At 42.1% G+C, this 19,103-nt stretch overlaps 1 protein-coding gene across 7 annotated transcripts in view; it reads left to right on the top strand.

Annotated features, from left to right (window-relative positions):
• SYN2 (synapsin II) overlaps positions 1-19,103 on the top strand; it is a 225,467-nt gene that overhangs the window by 192,687 nt on the left and 13,677 nt on the right. For all 7 annotated transcript variants that reach the window (XM_075514128.1, XM_075514131.1, XM_075514127.1 and 4 more), the window contains one exon: positions 7,861-8,010. In XM_075514128.1, coding sequence (XP_075370243.1) covers positions 7,861-8,010 — 150 coding nt within the window. The remainder of the gene's footprint in view (positions 1-7,860; positions 8,011-19,103) is intronic.

Genomic DNA, 19,103 nt, shown 5'->3' with positions numbered 1-19,103 from the left:
ATGTTTAGTGTCCTGAATAATACTGGCGAAAGTACATGAAGGAACACATCCGAAGGGAGCAAAGGCAGAAGAAACCTGTACCTCATGCGGTATTTGTGCACAATTTTACTTACAGTTGGGCTTTCTAGGGAACGCTAGCTATGCCATGCAATTTCCAATTCAGACAGAGCTATGTCACGGACTACGGCACAATTTAATGAGCACAGGCTCATTAAATACTGCGCTTCCAAGTGCTCAGAAGCTAAGCTCGCTTCTTCTTCTATCTTGATCATATACAGTTCCAAAACTCAGCACCAAAGACTGGACAAAGACACGAAAATATATTCTGTTGGAAATATTTGGTAATATCCTTGTCAGTGGTGGACACAAATCATAGCCATGTTTAGACTGGCAGGGAGCTCTGGAGGTCACCCAGTCCAGCCTTCTGCTCAAAGCTCTGCTAACTTCAAAGGTGCTCAGACCCTATCCCAAAAGAAAAAAGGGAGGGAGCAGTTTCCTTTCTACCATGTTTGCCAATATTGTAGATACAAGTCTCCTATAATAAACAGACTTTTAGAACGTCTCTAGAAACATAACTTTATCTCTAAATCAGGTGATTTGGCATATAAATATGTGCAGGAGTGGCAAATAATAATGGCCATGATTTTTTTACATACTAAAGTGGCTTTCCATCCGTTACAGAATATCCTCTCTTGGGGTTAGTAAGGGAACTAAATCCAGCTGTAATAGTTGATAAAGTCAGAAGTCTCTCATAATTTATGATCTGGTACTATAAGAAATTTTGAACATTGAGGAGTCCAAAATTACTCTTCTGGTGATATAACTAAGTTATAATTAAGACCACATTTGACAGTGAAGATTCATATTTCCAAAACAAGGAGCATTCCTACATTTCCTAATAGGCCTTAATGTAACTTAATAAGAAATGGCTAAGAAGATACAATTCTAGAAAAAAGCCAACCTTTTCAATTACAATTTTTCCAAGTTTCTGATGCATTAGTGCTCAATTCATTAACATATTCCTTCATATGTGGGCTTCATGTAATAGAACAAATGCAGTTTATTCAATGAACTCTTCTGGGCCTTTTTTTATATTTTGGAAGTAACAAGTTTAATCCACTGAAATTTTCCAGACACTATTCCAGAAATAATGACATCAGCTGTTCTTTCAGACAGAAAAGTAAATGAAGTGTATCTAGTGACTAATGAAGGGGGCAAATTTGTTTTGCTAGGACACTAGTTTTCATTTGAATGGAGCAATAATTATTGACCTGCATGAATAACATTAATGTTTTGGTTTCCATCCTAAGAATAATTATTCACTAATATTTTTTTCACATAATATTTATGTCAAATGTCCTGTAACTATGTCGAAATACCTGTGTCAAAATACCTGTAACTTTTTAAATTAGCAACAATAGCACTTCTTATATGTGACTGTCTTAATGTTTTCTTTTATTCATAATGAACCGTACTTTATTAATAGGGGAGTGAATACAGGTAGAATTCATTGTGATGTTAAATTAATTGTTATTTTATAGATTAAGCCAATCTCTTTCACATCTTCTCTTCAAAGTGCTTGAAGATTTCTGATATATTAACTGCATTTTGTATGTATTTTTACACTTTTTTTTAATCGACTACATTTGCATGAGTTTGCAACATACAAATTCAGCTTCATCCAGCGATTTTGATTGGACATAGAAATCATTTGCCTGCTTTGTTTTCATTCCAGGTTAAAACGAGACCATATAAATTTGTCTGTAGGCTCTGGATCCTTCATCTAGGAACGCTTGATGCACTCTCCCAGCTGGGCTTACTTTTTCTGCAGATGTTGTTATTCACCCACTACAGGAGGGACTGTAAAAATTTCCTAGCAGTCACCACTGATTTTCTGCTGTACCATCCCCTACCGACTTCTCAGGTGTGGTTACATTTCCAATTACAAATCACTCCTGCGTCTGCTACAAAGACCTCGGGGAAAGCCCCGTGATTACTTCATATCCAGTCACTCCCTTACTTCTCAGAAATCACACCATCTCTTCTTACCTCCCATTCGGTCTTGAATGACCTCCTCAACCTATTAGTTTGTCTTCATGTCAGCTACTTTCCCCATACTTAGAACTCTTAACATCTCTATCAGCCTCTGCCTTTACAGTCAAAATTTTCACCACAGTTGGAGACATCCAGGGCCCACAAAAACAACACAGAAGAATAACACATTCAAAACATAGCAACAACACAATCCAGCTTCTCTTACTCACAGACCAAAGTAAATGTTTTTTCTCAGTCCTCACACTCGCAAGCATGGACCTTCAAAATTACCCTGATTCGCAGTGAAATTAACTCCTCCTCCCTCTGCACTTACCACTGATCCCATCTGCTCTGTAATTCGTAGGGTTTTTTCCATATGAAACCCATAGATCATCATTCCGTCAGGCTCCTTGGGCAGTTCTGACTTGCAAGTCCTCCGTCTGTTCCTTCATATTCCTCTCGTATTTCAGCATGCTGACAAACACCTTTTTCTTCCACCGTCTCAACAGAGTTCTTTACCTTCGCCCTTCCTTTAACCGCCACAGCTCTGTCTTTCCCAGCACGTTTGGGCTGGGTCTTCGTAAAGCCCTAAGCAAGAGGTCTCTCTTAATCCTGCGGTGGTAAGCGTGCTAGGGAATGGAGAGCTACGTCTGGACAACGGCAGTCGGAGTCGCTTCTCCTTCAGACGTGGTGATCCCTTTGCAATGACTGACATCTTATAGCTGCGCTGCCTCCTTTATTAATCCCACCCCGTTTCCCTTCATATTCATCAGAGTACGCAGCATTTCTCTTCTCTTTCTTGCCAGTCTCAGTCTTGCAGCCCAAATTGCAAATACTTGCCTTATCCACGCTAGCAGCGGAGGGCACGGACCACAACATGCACTAAACGGTCACATCTCCCAGAGGTCAGTGTTTTCTTTTGTCGCGGTGTTGTGTGGACTTCAACACGCTGCTGCAGCTTCTGTCACTGCTGCTCTCTCTTATTACTACACTCAGTCTCTTCTAGTTCAATATAAAGATGCGTTAAGTGCATTTCAGAATATGGTTTCTGGGTGACAAGAGGAAGTCATCCCATAGAACTGGTTACTGAAATGCAGATAAATTCAAGATAGAAGCGAAACGAATTAAGTGAGCGTAATTCCTAGCGACCCATGTTTTTACTGGCATCTGCAAAAGTAACGTATTTGACTTTATAAATTACAGATTTCTTTTCTTCTGTGAAATCCTCGTAGTGGAAAGCTCCAATATTTTAAATAGCTGAACTAGGTACTGAAAAAAATAAAAACCCTGGCTGTGTTTCAATATTTTAAAACTAGTACAGGCTGTAAATAGCCTATTTATAAACAGGATGCTTTGTGTCTGTTTAAACTCTGTCAAGTCCTCCAAAGTGGGGGAAATGCCAGCATGACACTCCTGTTAGCCGTTCACAGGTCTTAAAAACTGTTAGTGTTACCCAAAATATCTGTAATTCTTAAGATACATTTATATAAAACATTACTGATTTCTGATAACTGTGATTAATTATCTTACTAGGAAGGAAAATAGATTGCATTTTCTTAAAGAAAAAAAAAAGACAACAAGACCCACCCTGCAAAGTATTCACCTTGATCTTGGCTTCTCTGCCAAGGAGTAGCAGAAGCGCTCTCGCAGTAAGGTTAACGTTCATCCTCGGGACTCACAGCAGCCATACCATGAGAGAGGGAAGCCAAGCCTCGCCTTAGCGGCCGCACGCAGGGCTGGGGTCCGTGCTGCGCTCTGGACACTAGCCATTGCCCCTCAACAGCGCACGGGCTCGGAGCCCCCTCCGCCTCCTGCTCCTACGACTGCTGCCCGCCCGCATTGCCTCTCACGTCCAAGCGGTTTTGAAACCTTTGAAGTTTTGAGTTTGTGAAAGTTTTGAACAGTGTCCTGCAATCGAACCGCCTTTAAGCCTTGGTAATCTTTTACTCAGCTATTTAGCGACATTTCACTTTGGGATCAGTATTTTCCTGATAATCTGATGCCTTACTTTCTCTTTTTACCACTTTGGCTACTATCTTTGTAGTGCAGGAAAGCCCCGGAGCACACTATAGCGGCATTCAAGACTCGGCACCTGACTCGGTACTTCTTCAGGGTTAGGTTCAGCGTATCTTTGGCCAACAATACTTGTTCAAGTAGGGCAACAAGCAAAAGGGGTTTTAACAACATCAGAACCTGTCCAAGTGACAAAAGATTGTCAAGGGCAAATGGCTACGGTTTTTAATGTCGTATGTGTTGGAACCTGCCTCAATACGCGAATAGGGCAGCTACGCTTGAAAGTACTGCCGTCACGAAATGTAAGACCTGCTCTGCTGCAGTGGACATGAAGTTTTCAGCAACACCTCAAGGCTTCTTTTTTTATCCTTACCCATAGAACTACACTTTTCCCACGTGTTCTGGTAAACAACATGGCAACATCTCCTAAAGAAAGTTTCTATGTAAACTTGCAGTTAGAGAAGTATTTAAAAATAGAAATTCAGTCAGAACGCAGTCCTCCAGATCTTGATTCTGTCTAATCCTTTGGCAGGACCTTATTTTAGGCAATTTGTTTCACAGCCATTCCAAGTATTTTTTTAAATGTAAGTGGATTATAAACAAAGTGAGGTTTTCTTTGCACACTTGTGAAACCGAACTGTTGCTTCTGTTGTTGGGTAAGAGGGAGGTTAACACACACCTGATAGTGAGAGGGGCAATATTTTAATAAAGAACTGTTATTGATGCCGGCCTTCAAGGGGGGCAGATTTTTAGACTGCAGACATAACTCCTTCTCTGAAAATCCCATGTTTTGCAGCAGAGCGCCAAACATCCGATGTCCGTCACACTGACATCAAGGCGTTCTAACATTCAGTCATTATTAACACTTTAAAGTCCTGGCCAAAGTATCTGGCACATATGGTTGCCTCCTCCCTCCAGGCATTAGGCATATTACTCTTGCAAGAAAAAGCTCATGATAAAATGAAGTGGATCTTTAAGCATTACAACAATTTTAAGAAATAGCAATAACGCAGTGGACATTAATACTAAAGTAAATCCACAAAAGTTTCGTATTTCAAGAGCCACACAACCAGCAAGACTACATTTTACCCATTCAGAAATAACAACTCATATTGGTTCAATAGCTTTCTCCAAATGAATTAAAAACATTGTTTATGTTCCACTTCAAAACAGGTATATTGAAAAATATGGTAAATTTTAAAGAAACTTTCTGTGTAATTATTAAGCATTTCTGCCATACTGTTGATGTGGCCCAAGTGTGGAAAAACATTCATTCATTTCTTAGGGAACATTTGCTCTGGACTTCAATTATTATATCATTGTTTACTTTGGGGTTATTTTAAATCGTTTTAGCTGTGAGGAAGCTTAGAGGAGACATCCTAGATCTGAAAATCCCAGATCAAGTGTTGCCAACATTTTGGTCGCCAATACCCAATGCCAGTGTCTCTTGTAAATGAACAAAGAGAAGAATAATGTAAATGCTTTTAGGCTTCAAACTAATCTCATTATTAGAACAAAGCCAGCCTCAGTAAAAATTTCTATAGCACTTACATTTTGAAAATCCTCAAGCTTAGGTAATGTTATTTACAATGCAGCTCGTTCCCAACTACCGTGCAAGATAGAAGATTACATTCCAGTGTCAGAATGAACATGCACGTTCTTTTAAATCCAAATGTCTCTTTAAATACCCAATTTGTGTGTCTAATTCCTAGAAGCACTTGAATATCTAAAAGAAGGAACATAAAACTGTGCTCTTTGTCTAGAAAGGAGACGAAGTGTCCAGCGTAGGCTGATGGATGGAGGAGAGGTTTGTTTTCCCCACTGCATCCCTTCCGCCTCAGGAGGGATCCATGAATGCAGATGCACTACCTTCATGCTCATCCGTCTGATCCCTGTGTCGCCCCTACAGATAACAAAATTCTTCCGCCTTGGACGTATTTGCAGAATCAGGTCTTATCACAAAATTTCAGTGTCTTCCCTTCAAGTACACAAGCTGGGTAACTAGCAAAGACAGCTCAAGGCCATAACCTACAGCAGAATGCCCACCTGAAGAGATGGGAATCAACCTCTCTAGCCAAACTAGCCCTTTGCAACCCAGACTAGCCCTCTGCAACCCAGACTAGCCCCCTGCAACCCAGACTAGCCCCCTGCAACCCAGACTAGCCCCCTGCAATCCAGACTAGCCCTCTGCAATCTCCCAATAGCAGAGCTCTCTTCCCAGCCCTTTTGCTAGAGATTGGGTAGGAGTGAGGGAAGTTTAAGGTTCTTCTCTGACCATCAGCACTTACAATTGCCTGTGGCAGCAAGAGTCCTCCAGCACTCTTTTGACTCCGTTGAACCTTTTCAGTCCTGTTCCGTTTACCTGCGATAGAGAAGGAACCTCAGAAGCCAAAGAGATACAGGAAGGCACGCTTCTGGAAGTACTAACAAACCCCGTAAAGCTCACCCGTCCTTCTGCAGTTGTGCAAAACCCAGGAGGATCCCCGACTAACGATTCTTTCCTGCTCCCCCCCCCTTACCAGCACAGCTTATTATTGTGTCTAGTGCAGGATTTGCCTACGGTAGTGAGAAATGCTGTGGGAGATTTGGCAGCTGGACAGCTTTTCACAGACTGGAAGTTAGACGGACACGACTCAGCTTGTAAAAGGCTCTGACTAGGTCAGATACAATGACGACATCCATACAGTATATTACTGCTAACGTAGTCTAACGGCTTTATCCCTGACAGCCTCTTATTAATTATTAATGCTATTGTTGGTATTGTAGGCCTCGGTCACTTGTGATCCGTACCTATGAGAAACCCCCGAACGCAGGGCTGCAGGTGACATGCCTTCACCTTCTTCTGCATAGCCTTGATGCGTATTGAAAAAGCATTGCAGTTTCTCAAAAGTGAATTCAATCCTTTTATTGTTGAAGTAAGAATGTCCAGTGCCGTTGTGAATAATGGTTGGGGTTATTACGTTACGCTTTTATTTCCCCTGATGTGCCAAAAGTAGATACGCTGTAGAAATAACAAATATTGCGTAGAAATAACCAATACTTATAACCCACTGAAGTGAACTGAATACAGTATTAGTTTTATCCATGTGAATAGCTGAATTAAATAATTGCTGAACACTGTTAACCTGCCACGTTTAGAATGGGAATGTGCACATTTTTATTTGCCTCTCTGATATCCTGCTTTCTTTGTAGAAATTCTTACTTCTTTTTTTGCATCAGCTGCACTGCAGCCACACTCCTTTTCAAAAAAGCATGTCAATAATAACAAGGCCTTATTTAAAGTTTTTCACTAAGCAATAAGGATCCAGCCTTCCTGAGCAGAAATCCAACGAACAGCTAGGAAGCTGAAGCTTTAGCTCGCATTTCCATGGTCTAATTCAGCTGATGAACATGGTATGAGCCACAAAAACACAGGAGAAAATCTTCAGAAATGTAGCTTAGACAGAAGCGCAGACAATTACTTCAGATTTTCAGCAGACCACTGAATAGCCTAAGAAACCTCATTTTCCGTATCTGCTACGTGCGTCCCACAGGAGTCGCGTTCCCCAGGGCGTATGCCCGAGTGTCGTACTGAACCTGGACATGGCTTGAAGATGGGAAAGGGATGACGTTGTCAAGTTGCCGTTCTCTCGCTCTGCTGACCCATCTCCTGCACTCGGGCTTTTTTCGATATAACATATACCGTTGCTACAGATCTTGGTTGACTTTTGTTAAAAGCAATTAAGTAAAGAGATGACCTGACATTCTGCACAGATGTGGAATAAGTTGACTTTGGTGCCATATCAAGAGCTGATGCCTTGTTTTATTTTACAGGTGATGGACTGTGCAATGCCTCTGATCGGTGAGCATCAGACTGAAGACAGGCAACATATAACTGATCTAGTCGTAAGCAAAATGAACCAAATGTTGTCCAAAACTCCTATACCATCTCCTCAGAGACCCACTGCCACTCAGCAGCCTCAGGTAGGAAACTTTTGTTTGTAAAATAGAGAATCTTATGCTATAATTTTAAGCTCACAATTTGCCTTGAAGAATTTGGCTGGAAAAGTATGCAGACATACCCTGAACTACAAGAATTCAAGAACTTACCAACACATTTTATAGGTTTTTCATATTTATATGAGATTATCTCCAGATAGAATCGAGTAGTTTACTGGTGTGGTTCTACCAGTAAACAGGTAACTGTGGATTCAGTGATTTACCAGGCTTTGTATTGGTTCCTTTCAGTTACATCTGTATAAAATGTCATGGAAATAATAAGAAGCACTGCATAGACAATCTTTGCCCTGAGGATGTCAGAAAGAATACTAAGACAATAGTTCTTGTTGTTCTTGTGAGAAATGAAGTCCATGATAATCTTTTTTTATGTGCTGCAATTCACGAAAATATCTTTCAAATCTAGGAAACTCCTGAAATACGTTTAGCGTACTAGAAAACTTGTGTCAACGGTTGCAAATGGATGCGTTTCACTTGTTTTATCTTACATGGCCTGATAGTTAAAGCGTGGGGATGCAGAATTCTGCCCCTGGCCTTGCTACCTTTCAGACTTTGGAAATCATCTTTGTGTTTCCCTTTCCATGCTTACAAAACGTGAAGTTTATTTTATTGATCCTTTAAATAACTTCTGAGAGTGTGGTATTTTTTTTAAAGGCTCTAAGAACATAAAAGTTTTGCCTCTAAATTGGAGAGATACGGATTTGATGGGTGGAATGGCAGGTGGGTAAGGAATTGGCCAGATGGCTGCATCCAGAGTTACAGTCAACAGCTCAATGTCCAAACAGAAACCAGTAACAAGTGGTGTCCCTCAAGGGTCTGTACTGAGACCAATACTATTTAATGTCTTCATCAACGGCACGGATAGTGGGATCGAGTGCCCCCTCAGCAAGTTTGCAGATGCCACCAAGCGGAGTGTGCAGTCAGCGTGCTAGAGGGAAGGGATGCCATCCAGAGGGACCTCGACGTCAGGGTCCTGCACTTGGGTCACGGCAGTCCCCCAATGTCAGCACAGGTTGGGTGATGACTGATTGAGAGCAGCCCTGCAGAGAGGACTTGGGCATACTAGCGGATGAACAATCGGACATGAGCTGGCAACCTGCACTTGCAGCCCAGAAAGCCAGTCATACCCTGGGCTGCATTAAGTGTGGCCAGCAGGTCGAGAGAGGCGATTGTGCCCCTCTACTCTGCTCTGGTGAGACCTTACCTAGAGTACTGTATCCAGTGCTGGGGTCCCCAGTACAAGAAAGACATGGACCTGTTGGAGCAGGTCCAGAGGAGGGCCATGAAAATGATCCAAGGGTTGGAACACCTCTGCTGTGAAGAAAGGCTGAGAGAGTTGGCGTTGTTCAGCCTGGAGAAGAGAAGGCTCCGGGGAGACCTTCTTGTGGCCTTTCAATACTTAAAAGGGGCTTATAAGAAAGATCAAGAAAGACTTTTACCAAGGCCTGTAGTGACAGGACGAGGGGCAATTTTAAACTGAAAGAGGGTAGATTTAGTCTGGATATAAGGAAGAAATTCATTACAATGAGGGAGGTAAGACACTAGAACAGGTTGTCCAGAGAAGCTGTGGATGCCCCATCACTGGAAGTGTTTCAGGTCAGGTTGGACAGGACTTTGAGCAACCTGATCTAGTGGAAGGTGTCCCTGCCCATGGCAGGAGGGGGCGGACTCGACGATCTTTAAAAGGTCTGTTCTAACCCAAACCATCCTACGATCCTATGATTCTTTGAAAAGTGCTATATAAATGCTAAATAGCACCTTTTATGTCTTCATAGCTAGGCAGCAGGTCTGACCAAGAGCAGTACTATCAGCTACAACTTTCATGTACTTCTTTTAATGTACTGAAGGAATAAACCATGACAATACATTCTGACATAAACTATTAAGGACTGTATTGCTGCTCTGTACCAGCACAGCTCCATGGTAATCAGTTAAGCAACAGAATAAGCCAAACTGTAATACAGGAATTACCAAGCCTAAATCAAGAATCTATTTTTACTCCCAGTAGGCTCCACACCAGGTAAACAATTTGAAAACAATTTTGTGGCATACCTCAGACAGACTAGTTCTTGAGGCAGAATGACTAATTTGTTCTTCAAATATATCATCATCCTTTAAGTTATAAAAATACATCATCCCACATAAAAAAGTGGAGTGGCTTCTATTTATATTACAGCCACTTGAAACTAAGCACAAAATTGTTTCAACCACGGAACCACATACAATGGAGAAGTTTCCATCCAACATGACTCAAGTCCATTGTAAAGGGCACTGAAAAAGAAAGACAAGGAGGGGAAAAAAATAAATCACCTTATGCCAAAATACAGTTTCTTTTAGGACTAGTAAATTAGCCATGTATTAAAGTGAAGCAAAGAGGCAAATTTAGAGTTGCCCAGAGCATACCAGTCAACATAAATCGAAATTTTAAACAGTAATAGACCTTATTGTAACATTAATAGATTCACAGTCATTGAGAGCATTCGATAGTTCACATTTTGGGGGAAAAAATGTAAGGTCTTGGGTAAGCATGTTTCCCTGGATTTTAAAGAAGAGCAGGCAGGAGAAATGTTTATGGTTACTGGTGTCATTCACAAAAACTGGTTATCTGTTGTATGTAAATAAAGTTTTTACTCATTTCCAAAGAAAACTGCCTACGTAAGTCCAGAATGAAAACAGGACACAAGGAACATTTTAAGAAAGTTCCTAAATTCCTCAGTCATTGCCATCACTCATCATGTCCATGAAAAGGTTTTTTTCCTCTTAAACAAAAAAGCTTTGGATGAATCCAAAGATAATATTTGCTGGCTAGCTGCTGAACTTCTATTAGATTTCTACTTAGTTTAGGTTACTGAAGAATTCAGCCTTTGCTAATGGCAACAGGATGTTATCCAACATTAATCTTCTTTTCCTTATCCTACCCTTAAATTATGGAATGCAGTTGACCAAAATCGGAGATATCCCTTCAGAATATTTGCAATAGTTGCTAGTTTTCCTCTCAGTTAATCAGACTCTGCTTCCTTAAAATTTGCCTTGTCATATTATCCACCAGTCTGGGACAAAGGGGATCGGAATTTCTGCAGCAGATACTATTTGCAAATACCCATGAATCTTCCCATCTTTAAGGGAAAATCATGAAACAGAACTATGGTATTTAAAACAGGTATGTCCTCACGTGTAGTTAATTTTTAGCTAGGTTGTTTTCCTAAGAATAAAATCGGTCTGTTAAAATAAGCCGTCCCTTTCGTCTTTGAACAGTCTTCTCCTTTTCTAATCTGAGACCTTATTTCCTAATCTGGAGAAATACAGTCCATTCATTGCGGGGCAGGGGGATACTGCATATTTCTGCAGGTCCACATAAAATGCAAAGACAGTAATTTATCCCAAATCAACTATGTGCATATGTATGTGTGGTCTTAGAAACCAAAGTAATATAAATATCAGAGAGTAATTTGTGTATTTTGCTACTTCTGCTTTTAAATGAACGGTTTGCAGTCAATAGTACAGCTATAGGTGTGCCACGTTTTGAATTCCCTTATTATCTGCGCAGGTTTTAAAAAATTATTTATAATCCACCCGCTACTGTGGCATTGGGTGCATCGTGCGTAAAAGAATGCTTCAGTTTATAAGTGCCCGCAATGGTCAGTGCTATTCCAATTAACTATCCATCAGAAAGCAAATCAATGATTAGGAAAATAAGTCTTTGTTTAGAGCTATGCAGCCAAATCTTGATGGAAATGATTGGCCTTGCAATATGTTCTGAAGGCCAACAAAGTGCTCTCTGTCAGTGCCAGAAGGAGCAAATTCCAAAGGCAGGGACCGCAAACAACTGTCTTGCTTATGCTGAAACCTCAGCGGTGCAGGTCCCGTGATTCTTAAACACATTAAATCCCTAATCTGAGATATCAGATACACTGAGAATTTTTAAATATATATTTTGTATATTACGTATTTATTTATTTATCTGTAAACACTTGCCCAGGCCCTACGACAACTTCTCCCGGTACACAGAATGGCAGAGGATCCGTGAAGGAGAACAGCCGCAGTTTGCGGCTCTGGGCGTCGCCCCTCGCGCTGCCCGACTCTGGCTGCAGCCAGCAAACTGCGTCTCCTGCTTTGCTCTTGTGGTCCCAGGCCACCATTTACTGCACACCTTTGACAGCATGACTGAACCATACTGGGACAGAAAGTATTCTTAGTTACAGGATTCAAAGCTTTGTCTTATCAGCTACTTTACAAGTCTTCCCATGACAAAGAAAAGCAAGAGTCCCTGGACTCAGGGAAGTTCTATCTGATATAACCACATATGGTCAAAAAACTCTTTCCAAAAATTAAGCTGTTTCTATTTAATTTAAAAACACGACAGCTCGTTTTACTGACAACCATAGTGAAAATATATAATAGAACTTTATCGAGAAATATGATTTTAATAGAAGTTTTCCATGAGACAAACCTGCTCTACTTGCAGGCAATAAAATGATGGAAATCTAAATTTCCACCTTTTGCAACCTCTTCAAATACTTTTGACGGATCTTTTGAGAAGCCTTTTTCAAATCTTTCCTAAAAATAAACCAGTAGGTTAATCTAGCCGGTGAAGTGTTCTAGCCAGTGGGATCACTTATCTCTGTCTCCATCTGTTGATAGGAAAGATCGCTGCCGGAATTTCTGCTGTCTGGATTTGCAAAACTCTGCAGGTGGTTGCTCGGTGCAGGCTATTTTATGCTTGTTTCTGTAGCAGCATTTGCACATAAAACAATAATAGTAAAACATCTATTCAAAGCTGCATTTCAAATCATGATATGAATCGTGATGAACTAAATTCTGTGTAGAATATTACACTGTGCACAAGTATTACTGTAAAATGCAAATGATTACGGTCATGTTAGCAGTTGAAGCTAAGGAAAATCATATTAGGAAAATGTTATTTCAGTCCAGCTCTGTTGAGACCATGTTGCATTATCTGCAAAAGAACAAGGAATTTATTATCCTTAATGGAAGGAAGAAGTTTGTGCACCGGGGACACAATATCCATAACAACGTAACATCACAAAGAGCACAGCATTCCCAGCTATATCCTGTTCTGTTCAATTTAAAAGAAAGGAGTAGCACATCACTAATGAAGCAATAAATGATGTAGAAGTAAAGAGGACGGTACTTTCATTATTTTTGGACTAGAATAGCAGAACCTGATGTATTTCATTTCTTAACACTCTCTTCTAAAATGTTTTAATCCCTTCTTCACGCGTTACCCCCAGGCAAGTTCAGTACAATTACCCTACGGTCAGTGGAGACGGGGTCAAGGAGCCCTTACTCAGCTATCTTCAGCTGTTTAGGGATCTGGCATAATTTGTTTCTATTGGTCCCATTTTTCTCTTTACCTTACTCATTCTTCATTCCCTGACCCCTTATCTGATTTGACGAGAGCCAAGCAGTTTTCTCCACTTTTATTTTCCTATGTTCAGAGAGAAAATGGAACCAAATGTGAACATAGTGTAAATAACAAAAAGTATTACCTCCAGAGAGAAAAGCAAACCGTTATCAAATTACCTGTTCTTGGGCTTCCATAAGAGTAGTCACAGTTCTATTACATTCCATCTGTTGTATTTGCTTTTTTTTTTAAGGCGAACTACTCATGATGAGCAGCAATTTGTTTGAAATCACTGAAGCTTTTAGGATGGTCAGACAATACAGTTACTTGATTTGAGCTTAGCTGAAGAGGAATGAACTTAATTGGGAGGGATCCCATCATGGAGTTATATGGGAATGTAGAATTCCGTATTAGTCTGCTCATTAGGAGAAGTGAACTTCTCTGCACGAAATTTGAGGTGTGGCCCTTATCTCTACATGACTTTCTGCTTTGCACAGCCTCACAGAAGTTCACCTGAAGTATAACCGTGACTTGTAGGTTTGCTACAGCTTTGTATCGCCCTTCAGACCCCCAACGCTAAATCTACCTGCGTTAGCCAGGCTATGTTCCTACCACCAAGTAACACCACTACCAAGAATTTTCTGTCTGTCACAGGCCCTTGGCACGCACTTGCAGGAACATATTTTTCTTCCTTATGTCTGCAAGGAAAGACCGCCTAACAAATAATCAAATTAAAAGACTACACTAAATCATTCTGCATGAATGAGGGTAAATCCAGAGTTTCAGTATTGGTATCCGAGAATCCTGCTGAACTGGTGCAAAGCAAATGGCTCCCTGGTGTAATCAGACCTACACCAACAGACAGCAGGAGTAATTTAAGAACAGCTTGCCTTAAGATCATTAGATTAAATGATCTAATGACCCCTAAAACCACACGCACTCTATTTCTGTCTCTTAGGAAGACGTTTAAATAGGGGCTAAATGGCAGCTATGGCATCATATGGCCATAGAGCCAATGTACCCAGATTTGTGGAATACCATCTGATGGAAGCCCAGGTCCTAAATATACTCAAGAGATTAGCCCGACTTCCTCTCTGCTGAGGGCAAGGGAGCCCCCAGCCCCTGGGAAAGGGCTGGCAGTATTCTCCTGTACGGCTCTCTCATTGTTTTCCTTTCTGAACGCTTCCATCAGGTTACCCTAGGTAAGCGGAGCAAGACAGCTTGTCAATAACCAACTGGTATATCTGGGTAGACATTCATTGAGCGTCCTCTGTAGTCTACAGTGGCAATCAATAAGGCTTTTTCTGTTCAGGGGTTACCTCGGAAAGTCTGTGTGCGCGTGGACAGCCACCCACGACTACCAACAAAGTCTAGGTAGTTACGCTTCACCACTTGCAGCGTCCCTCTGCCTAGCAGTTCTTTTAAATCGTAGTCCCGAGAAAGCACGTCGCTTTTCATGCGAAAATGCCTGTCGAGTTATTGTTGTGACTTCAGGGCAAAGGGGGCGGCAGCAAGGTGCCTTCCTCAAAATACCGGCAGAGAATCTAGAACACTCCAGCCTCACGGGGCGCAACGGCAGATACTGCTGGGCACGCAGACACGAGAGAACACCCCACTGGTCCCGAAGCCGCCCGGAAACGGCCGGCGCTGCCGCTGCCGTGGCCGCTCGCTCCCGGCGCTGCCGTGGCCGCTCGCTCCCGGCGCTGCCGTGGCCGCTCGCTCCCGGCGCTGCCGTGGCCGCTCGCTCCCGGCGCTGCCGTGGCCGCTCGCTCCCGGCGCTGCCGTGGCCGCTCGCTCCCGGCGCTGCCGGCCGTGCCGCGGCCCCACGGCGCCACCTGGCGGCGCGGCCCGCGCAGAGCCCGCCTGCCCGCGGCGCGGGTGCGCGGTGCGGCGGGCGCGGAGCGCTCCGCAGGGGCGGCGGGGCGGGCGCGGAGGCGGGCGCGGGTGCGCGGCTCTTGCATTGCTGCGGGCTGGACTGCGTTGCCGTGCGCGTTTCCCGAGGTACGCGTGTATGAGTGTACGTCTGCGCACGCGGTGCTCAGCTGGGTGCGGTTGGAAGAGCAGATGCTTCTTTAATCAAAGGCTTTTTCAGCCTCTCGGTTGTTTTATCTTTGTGACAATGTAAGAAGAGCAGCTGTTACCCTTTTAGATCCCAATATAAAGGTACGGAAGTAAGAAAAGCAGAAGAAAATAAGCAGGTATGGACCCTGAGCCCACCACGTCCTGGTAAGAGGCCCCATTTGAGGCACACTTCACTCCAGCTAAATTTATAAGTCAAGTTTATTTATCACAACTATAAAATGATACCATATATTTTAGTACACCGAGGATGTTTTGTCCGTCTTTGAATAAGACACCTCTTCAGGGCGGATGCTGTGTTCTTCATATGAGTGACAGGGACCAAAAGCAGAGGCAGAGACTCAGACTTTAGCGGCTGGATGAAGGATGGCCATGTATTTAAAACAGTCGCTATTTCATTACACAAAGCTCGATTTATTTTCAGCATTTGAACTTGACATACAGGTATTGCAATATATTAAAAACAAAGTTCATGCAGGAAAATAAATCCTAAGATTTTTAATATTGACAGTAATTAAAAAAACGATGGGACACAACATACAAATGTTGAGCAGAGATTTTACTAACAAATGGATCATGAAAGTTAAGAAAACCTATTTTAAAATACTTATTGAGGTCCTGTACCAGTAGATGGAGTAATTACTAAGGGAGGTACGTATGGATTGCTCAATTCTGTGGCTTATTTAGCCTCACTCATGAACAGAAGTACCAGGTAAATAGCCCGCTGGATATTTGCTAGTGATAAATGTCTACATAAATGCTTTTGGTTGCTAGCTGTGAATGTATCCATTTAAGTGAGAACGATTAAATCAAAACACTAATAAGCGCTTATCTTTCTGAGCTTCTTTGGAAATAATGTGCCAAGAACTAAACAAGTGTGCCTTTACAATGCCCTTTTTAAAGGGACCTGATGACATTTAAACTGTAAGAGATATATTCATACTAAGGGGCATATATGAAAGGTTTAGGATGATTTGGTCAAAATTTCTACTGACATCAACAGAAATTTGTCCAAATGAAATAAAAGCTTTCAGCATGGCCTGATATTTTTTTTGTTTCTGCATACTCTATATTGAATGCTTATCACCAGCAGTGTACCTGGAAAAATACATGATCCCTGCAGACAAGCCGAGCAAAGCTTTGTAAGAGAAAGAGTCGCTCACAAAAGCGCTCCTCAGAAGAGAAGCCCAAAGGAAAAAGCCCCACCGGCAACCTGACAGAGTCAAGCTTCAGGGCCAGGAGGATTAGGATGACTTCTGCTGTCTGTAGGATATAGTGCTGTAGCCTTAGTGCTAATAATTTTATAATACAGAAGGCAACAAAATGATCGCTAAACCTGAAAAACACAAGTATTACTAGTTAATAGATACTTTTCCCCATCACTTTAAGCATAATAACAGAACTGTTCTCTTTTTGTCTTCAGTCACACAACAAAATTATGCTTTTGTTAACTTTTTTATTACCTTCTGCCAGGTGATCTTCTGATCATCCCACAGTCTGCCAGTTGTATTGGCAGAAGCAGAGCCTGTCTTTGAGAATGCTGAAACTCCGTGGTGGCTACCCTCAAGAGCAAAGAAGACATTTAATTTTTAAGTAGTCATGAGCCCACCACTATAGAGTAGCCTTTATAAGTACTTAGTAGACTTTTGTGAGAAATAGCTTTCTTGTCCCACAGGCATTTTTGGGGACACTTAAAAAAATGTCCTCAGTCCATTAGAGAGCAAAATGCAGCCTTTTCAAAACGGAAACAAGGAAAACAGTAACACCGTCGTTACAGAACAGGCAATAGCTGCCATATACACAGATAGAAAAGGAGAGTCTAAGTTAGATCTCTCTGTTAGATCTCTCTGTCTTAGTGCTATAATTACTATCACATGACATCCTTTTCATTTTTTTTAATCTTATTTTTCATCTATTTTTACTCTCTGATTTCGTTTATTTAAGCTGAACCTAATAGAAATATCTTTTTTTTGGAGGCTTTTCCTTGGTTTCCTTTCCTTTCCCCGCTGTGGTGGGTGTTTCCCATCTACTTTTTTGTTATCATTCTCTGTCTCCACTTGACTTTTTTATTTGATTTCTCTGACCTTCAAATCATAACCTATTAAGCAAAGCTCTTTGGCTTTACTTCATGTTTAACTTGCAGGGATTCTGTCCCTCTCCCCAGCAGTCATTGCCACGGTTTATTTTGAATGAGGACCATGTGCTAAATTCGTGTTAAAATTTTTAAACGAGGATAAGCACCAAGAGAAATTACAGAAAAATCCAAAACAGAGCAGCCCGTGTTCCAATATTCTTGAGCTGTCCATAGAAAGAAAGGAGCAACCTCCTTCCCCCACCATGGCTTCAGACGCTAATCTAGCGGAGAATCAGCGCTCCCTCTGGCCAGCTGCCAGCAGACCGAGCTTGTCTTCAGCTGCTTATATATCATTCTCCAGTATATCACAGCTCCTCGGAGAGACTCGGGAAGCTTGCCAGGGTTCAGACCAACCACCAGTACCTCCCCTGCGTGGCTGGGTACTTGCGCTGCCCCGGGAGACGCCGGAAGAGAAGCACGTGCGACCACTGACAGAGAGGTCTCATGCGCTGCTCGCACACGAGAGTTCCGAACGTTGCTGTTGTTTGGGGGAGAGCTCAAGTGTTTAGCTCAGTGCACGACCTCTTTTCCACGCCTCCTCCCACTCCACTGTTCTGTAGCACTGCTACAATAATATTAAGATAAAACGTGGGTTATAAGACTGGACTGGAGTTAGCTCCACCATCTTTTTCCCAGACTCTCTTGTTTCGAAGCATAAACTTAAATTCTGAATTGATCCAGTAACGATGGATCTTTGTGGCTCAAGATGAAATTCTGCAGATCTTGATTTCGTCCTGTTCCTGCGAGGATCACTTGCCATCCCACATTTAAAAAACAATCTGCTTTTTTCTTTTTTTTTTTAAGACTGGAGGAGCAGATACAGCGTAGCATCAGCCAGGGTCAAAGTCCCTGGGCTCAAGGGTCAAAACCTTCCTTACACCTTCCAACAGCAGCATAGGATTTTGACACTATCAAGCCCCAAGGGGCACCGTATCCTCGATGTATATAGAGGTATCTATGTACGCTGAGAAAGGTGTACGGAAGTTTAACTTTCCGGTAACTGGACAGTCTTCTGGACACGTTGTACCACTTTCACGCGCCTGGCATTTCTTACAGCTCTCTTCCTCTGCTACAAACATCCATGCATACGCGTGTTAGTCTCAGCTGCTTTAGCACACAGGGGGAGCTCTCTCCTATCACATAGTCCACATTCCTTCCTTGCCTATGGGGAGCAATTTTTTCACTGGAAAGAACTGCCTGAAAGCTGCTGTGCAACTGTAGGCTTTTCATGTTCCCTTTTCAAAAACAGAAGTTGAAATCTGGCTTCTTTAAGCAAGAGCTGCAATAAAATAAGACTGCATCCTTGTCCATTAGAATTACTGATTGGCTCTGGGAGGGGACCATCTAGCTTCAACAAGCGACGCTACTTCTTAAGAAACTTTTTCCCTTATAAATCAACATCCTACTTTTCCTCTAGAAACCTCATCTCTTTGGGGGGGTGGGGGGATTATTTTGGTTCAGCAGAATAATAGAAAATAGGGC

The sequence above is a fragment of the Mycteria americana genome, chromosome 11 (genome assembly GCF_035582795.1).
Source record: "Mycteria americana isolate JAX WOST 10 ecotype Jacksonville Zoo and Gardens chromosome 11, USCA_MyAme_1.0, whole genome shotgun sequence".
NCBI lineage: Eukaryota > Metazoa > Chordata > Aves > Ciconiiformes > Ciconiidae > Mycteria > Mycteria americana.
Note: the sequence above shows the minus strand (reverse complement) of the source record. Positions and strands in the feature narration are given on the sequence as shown.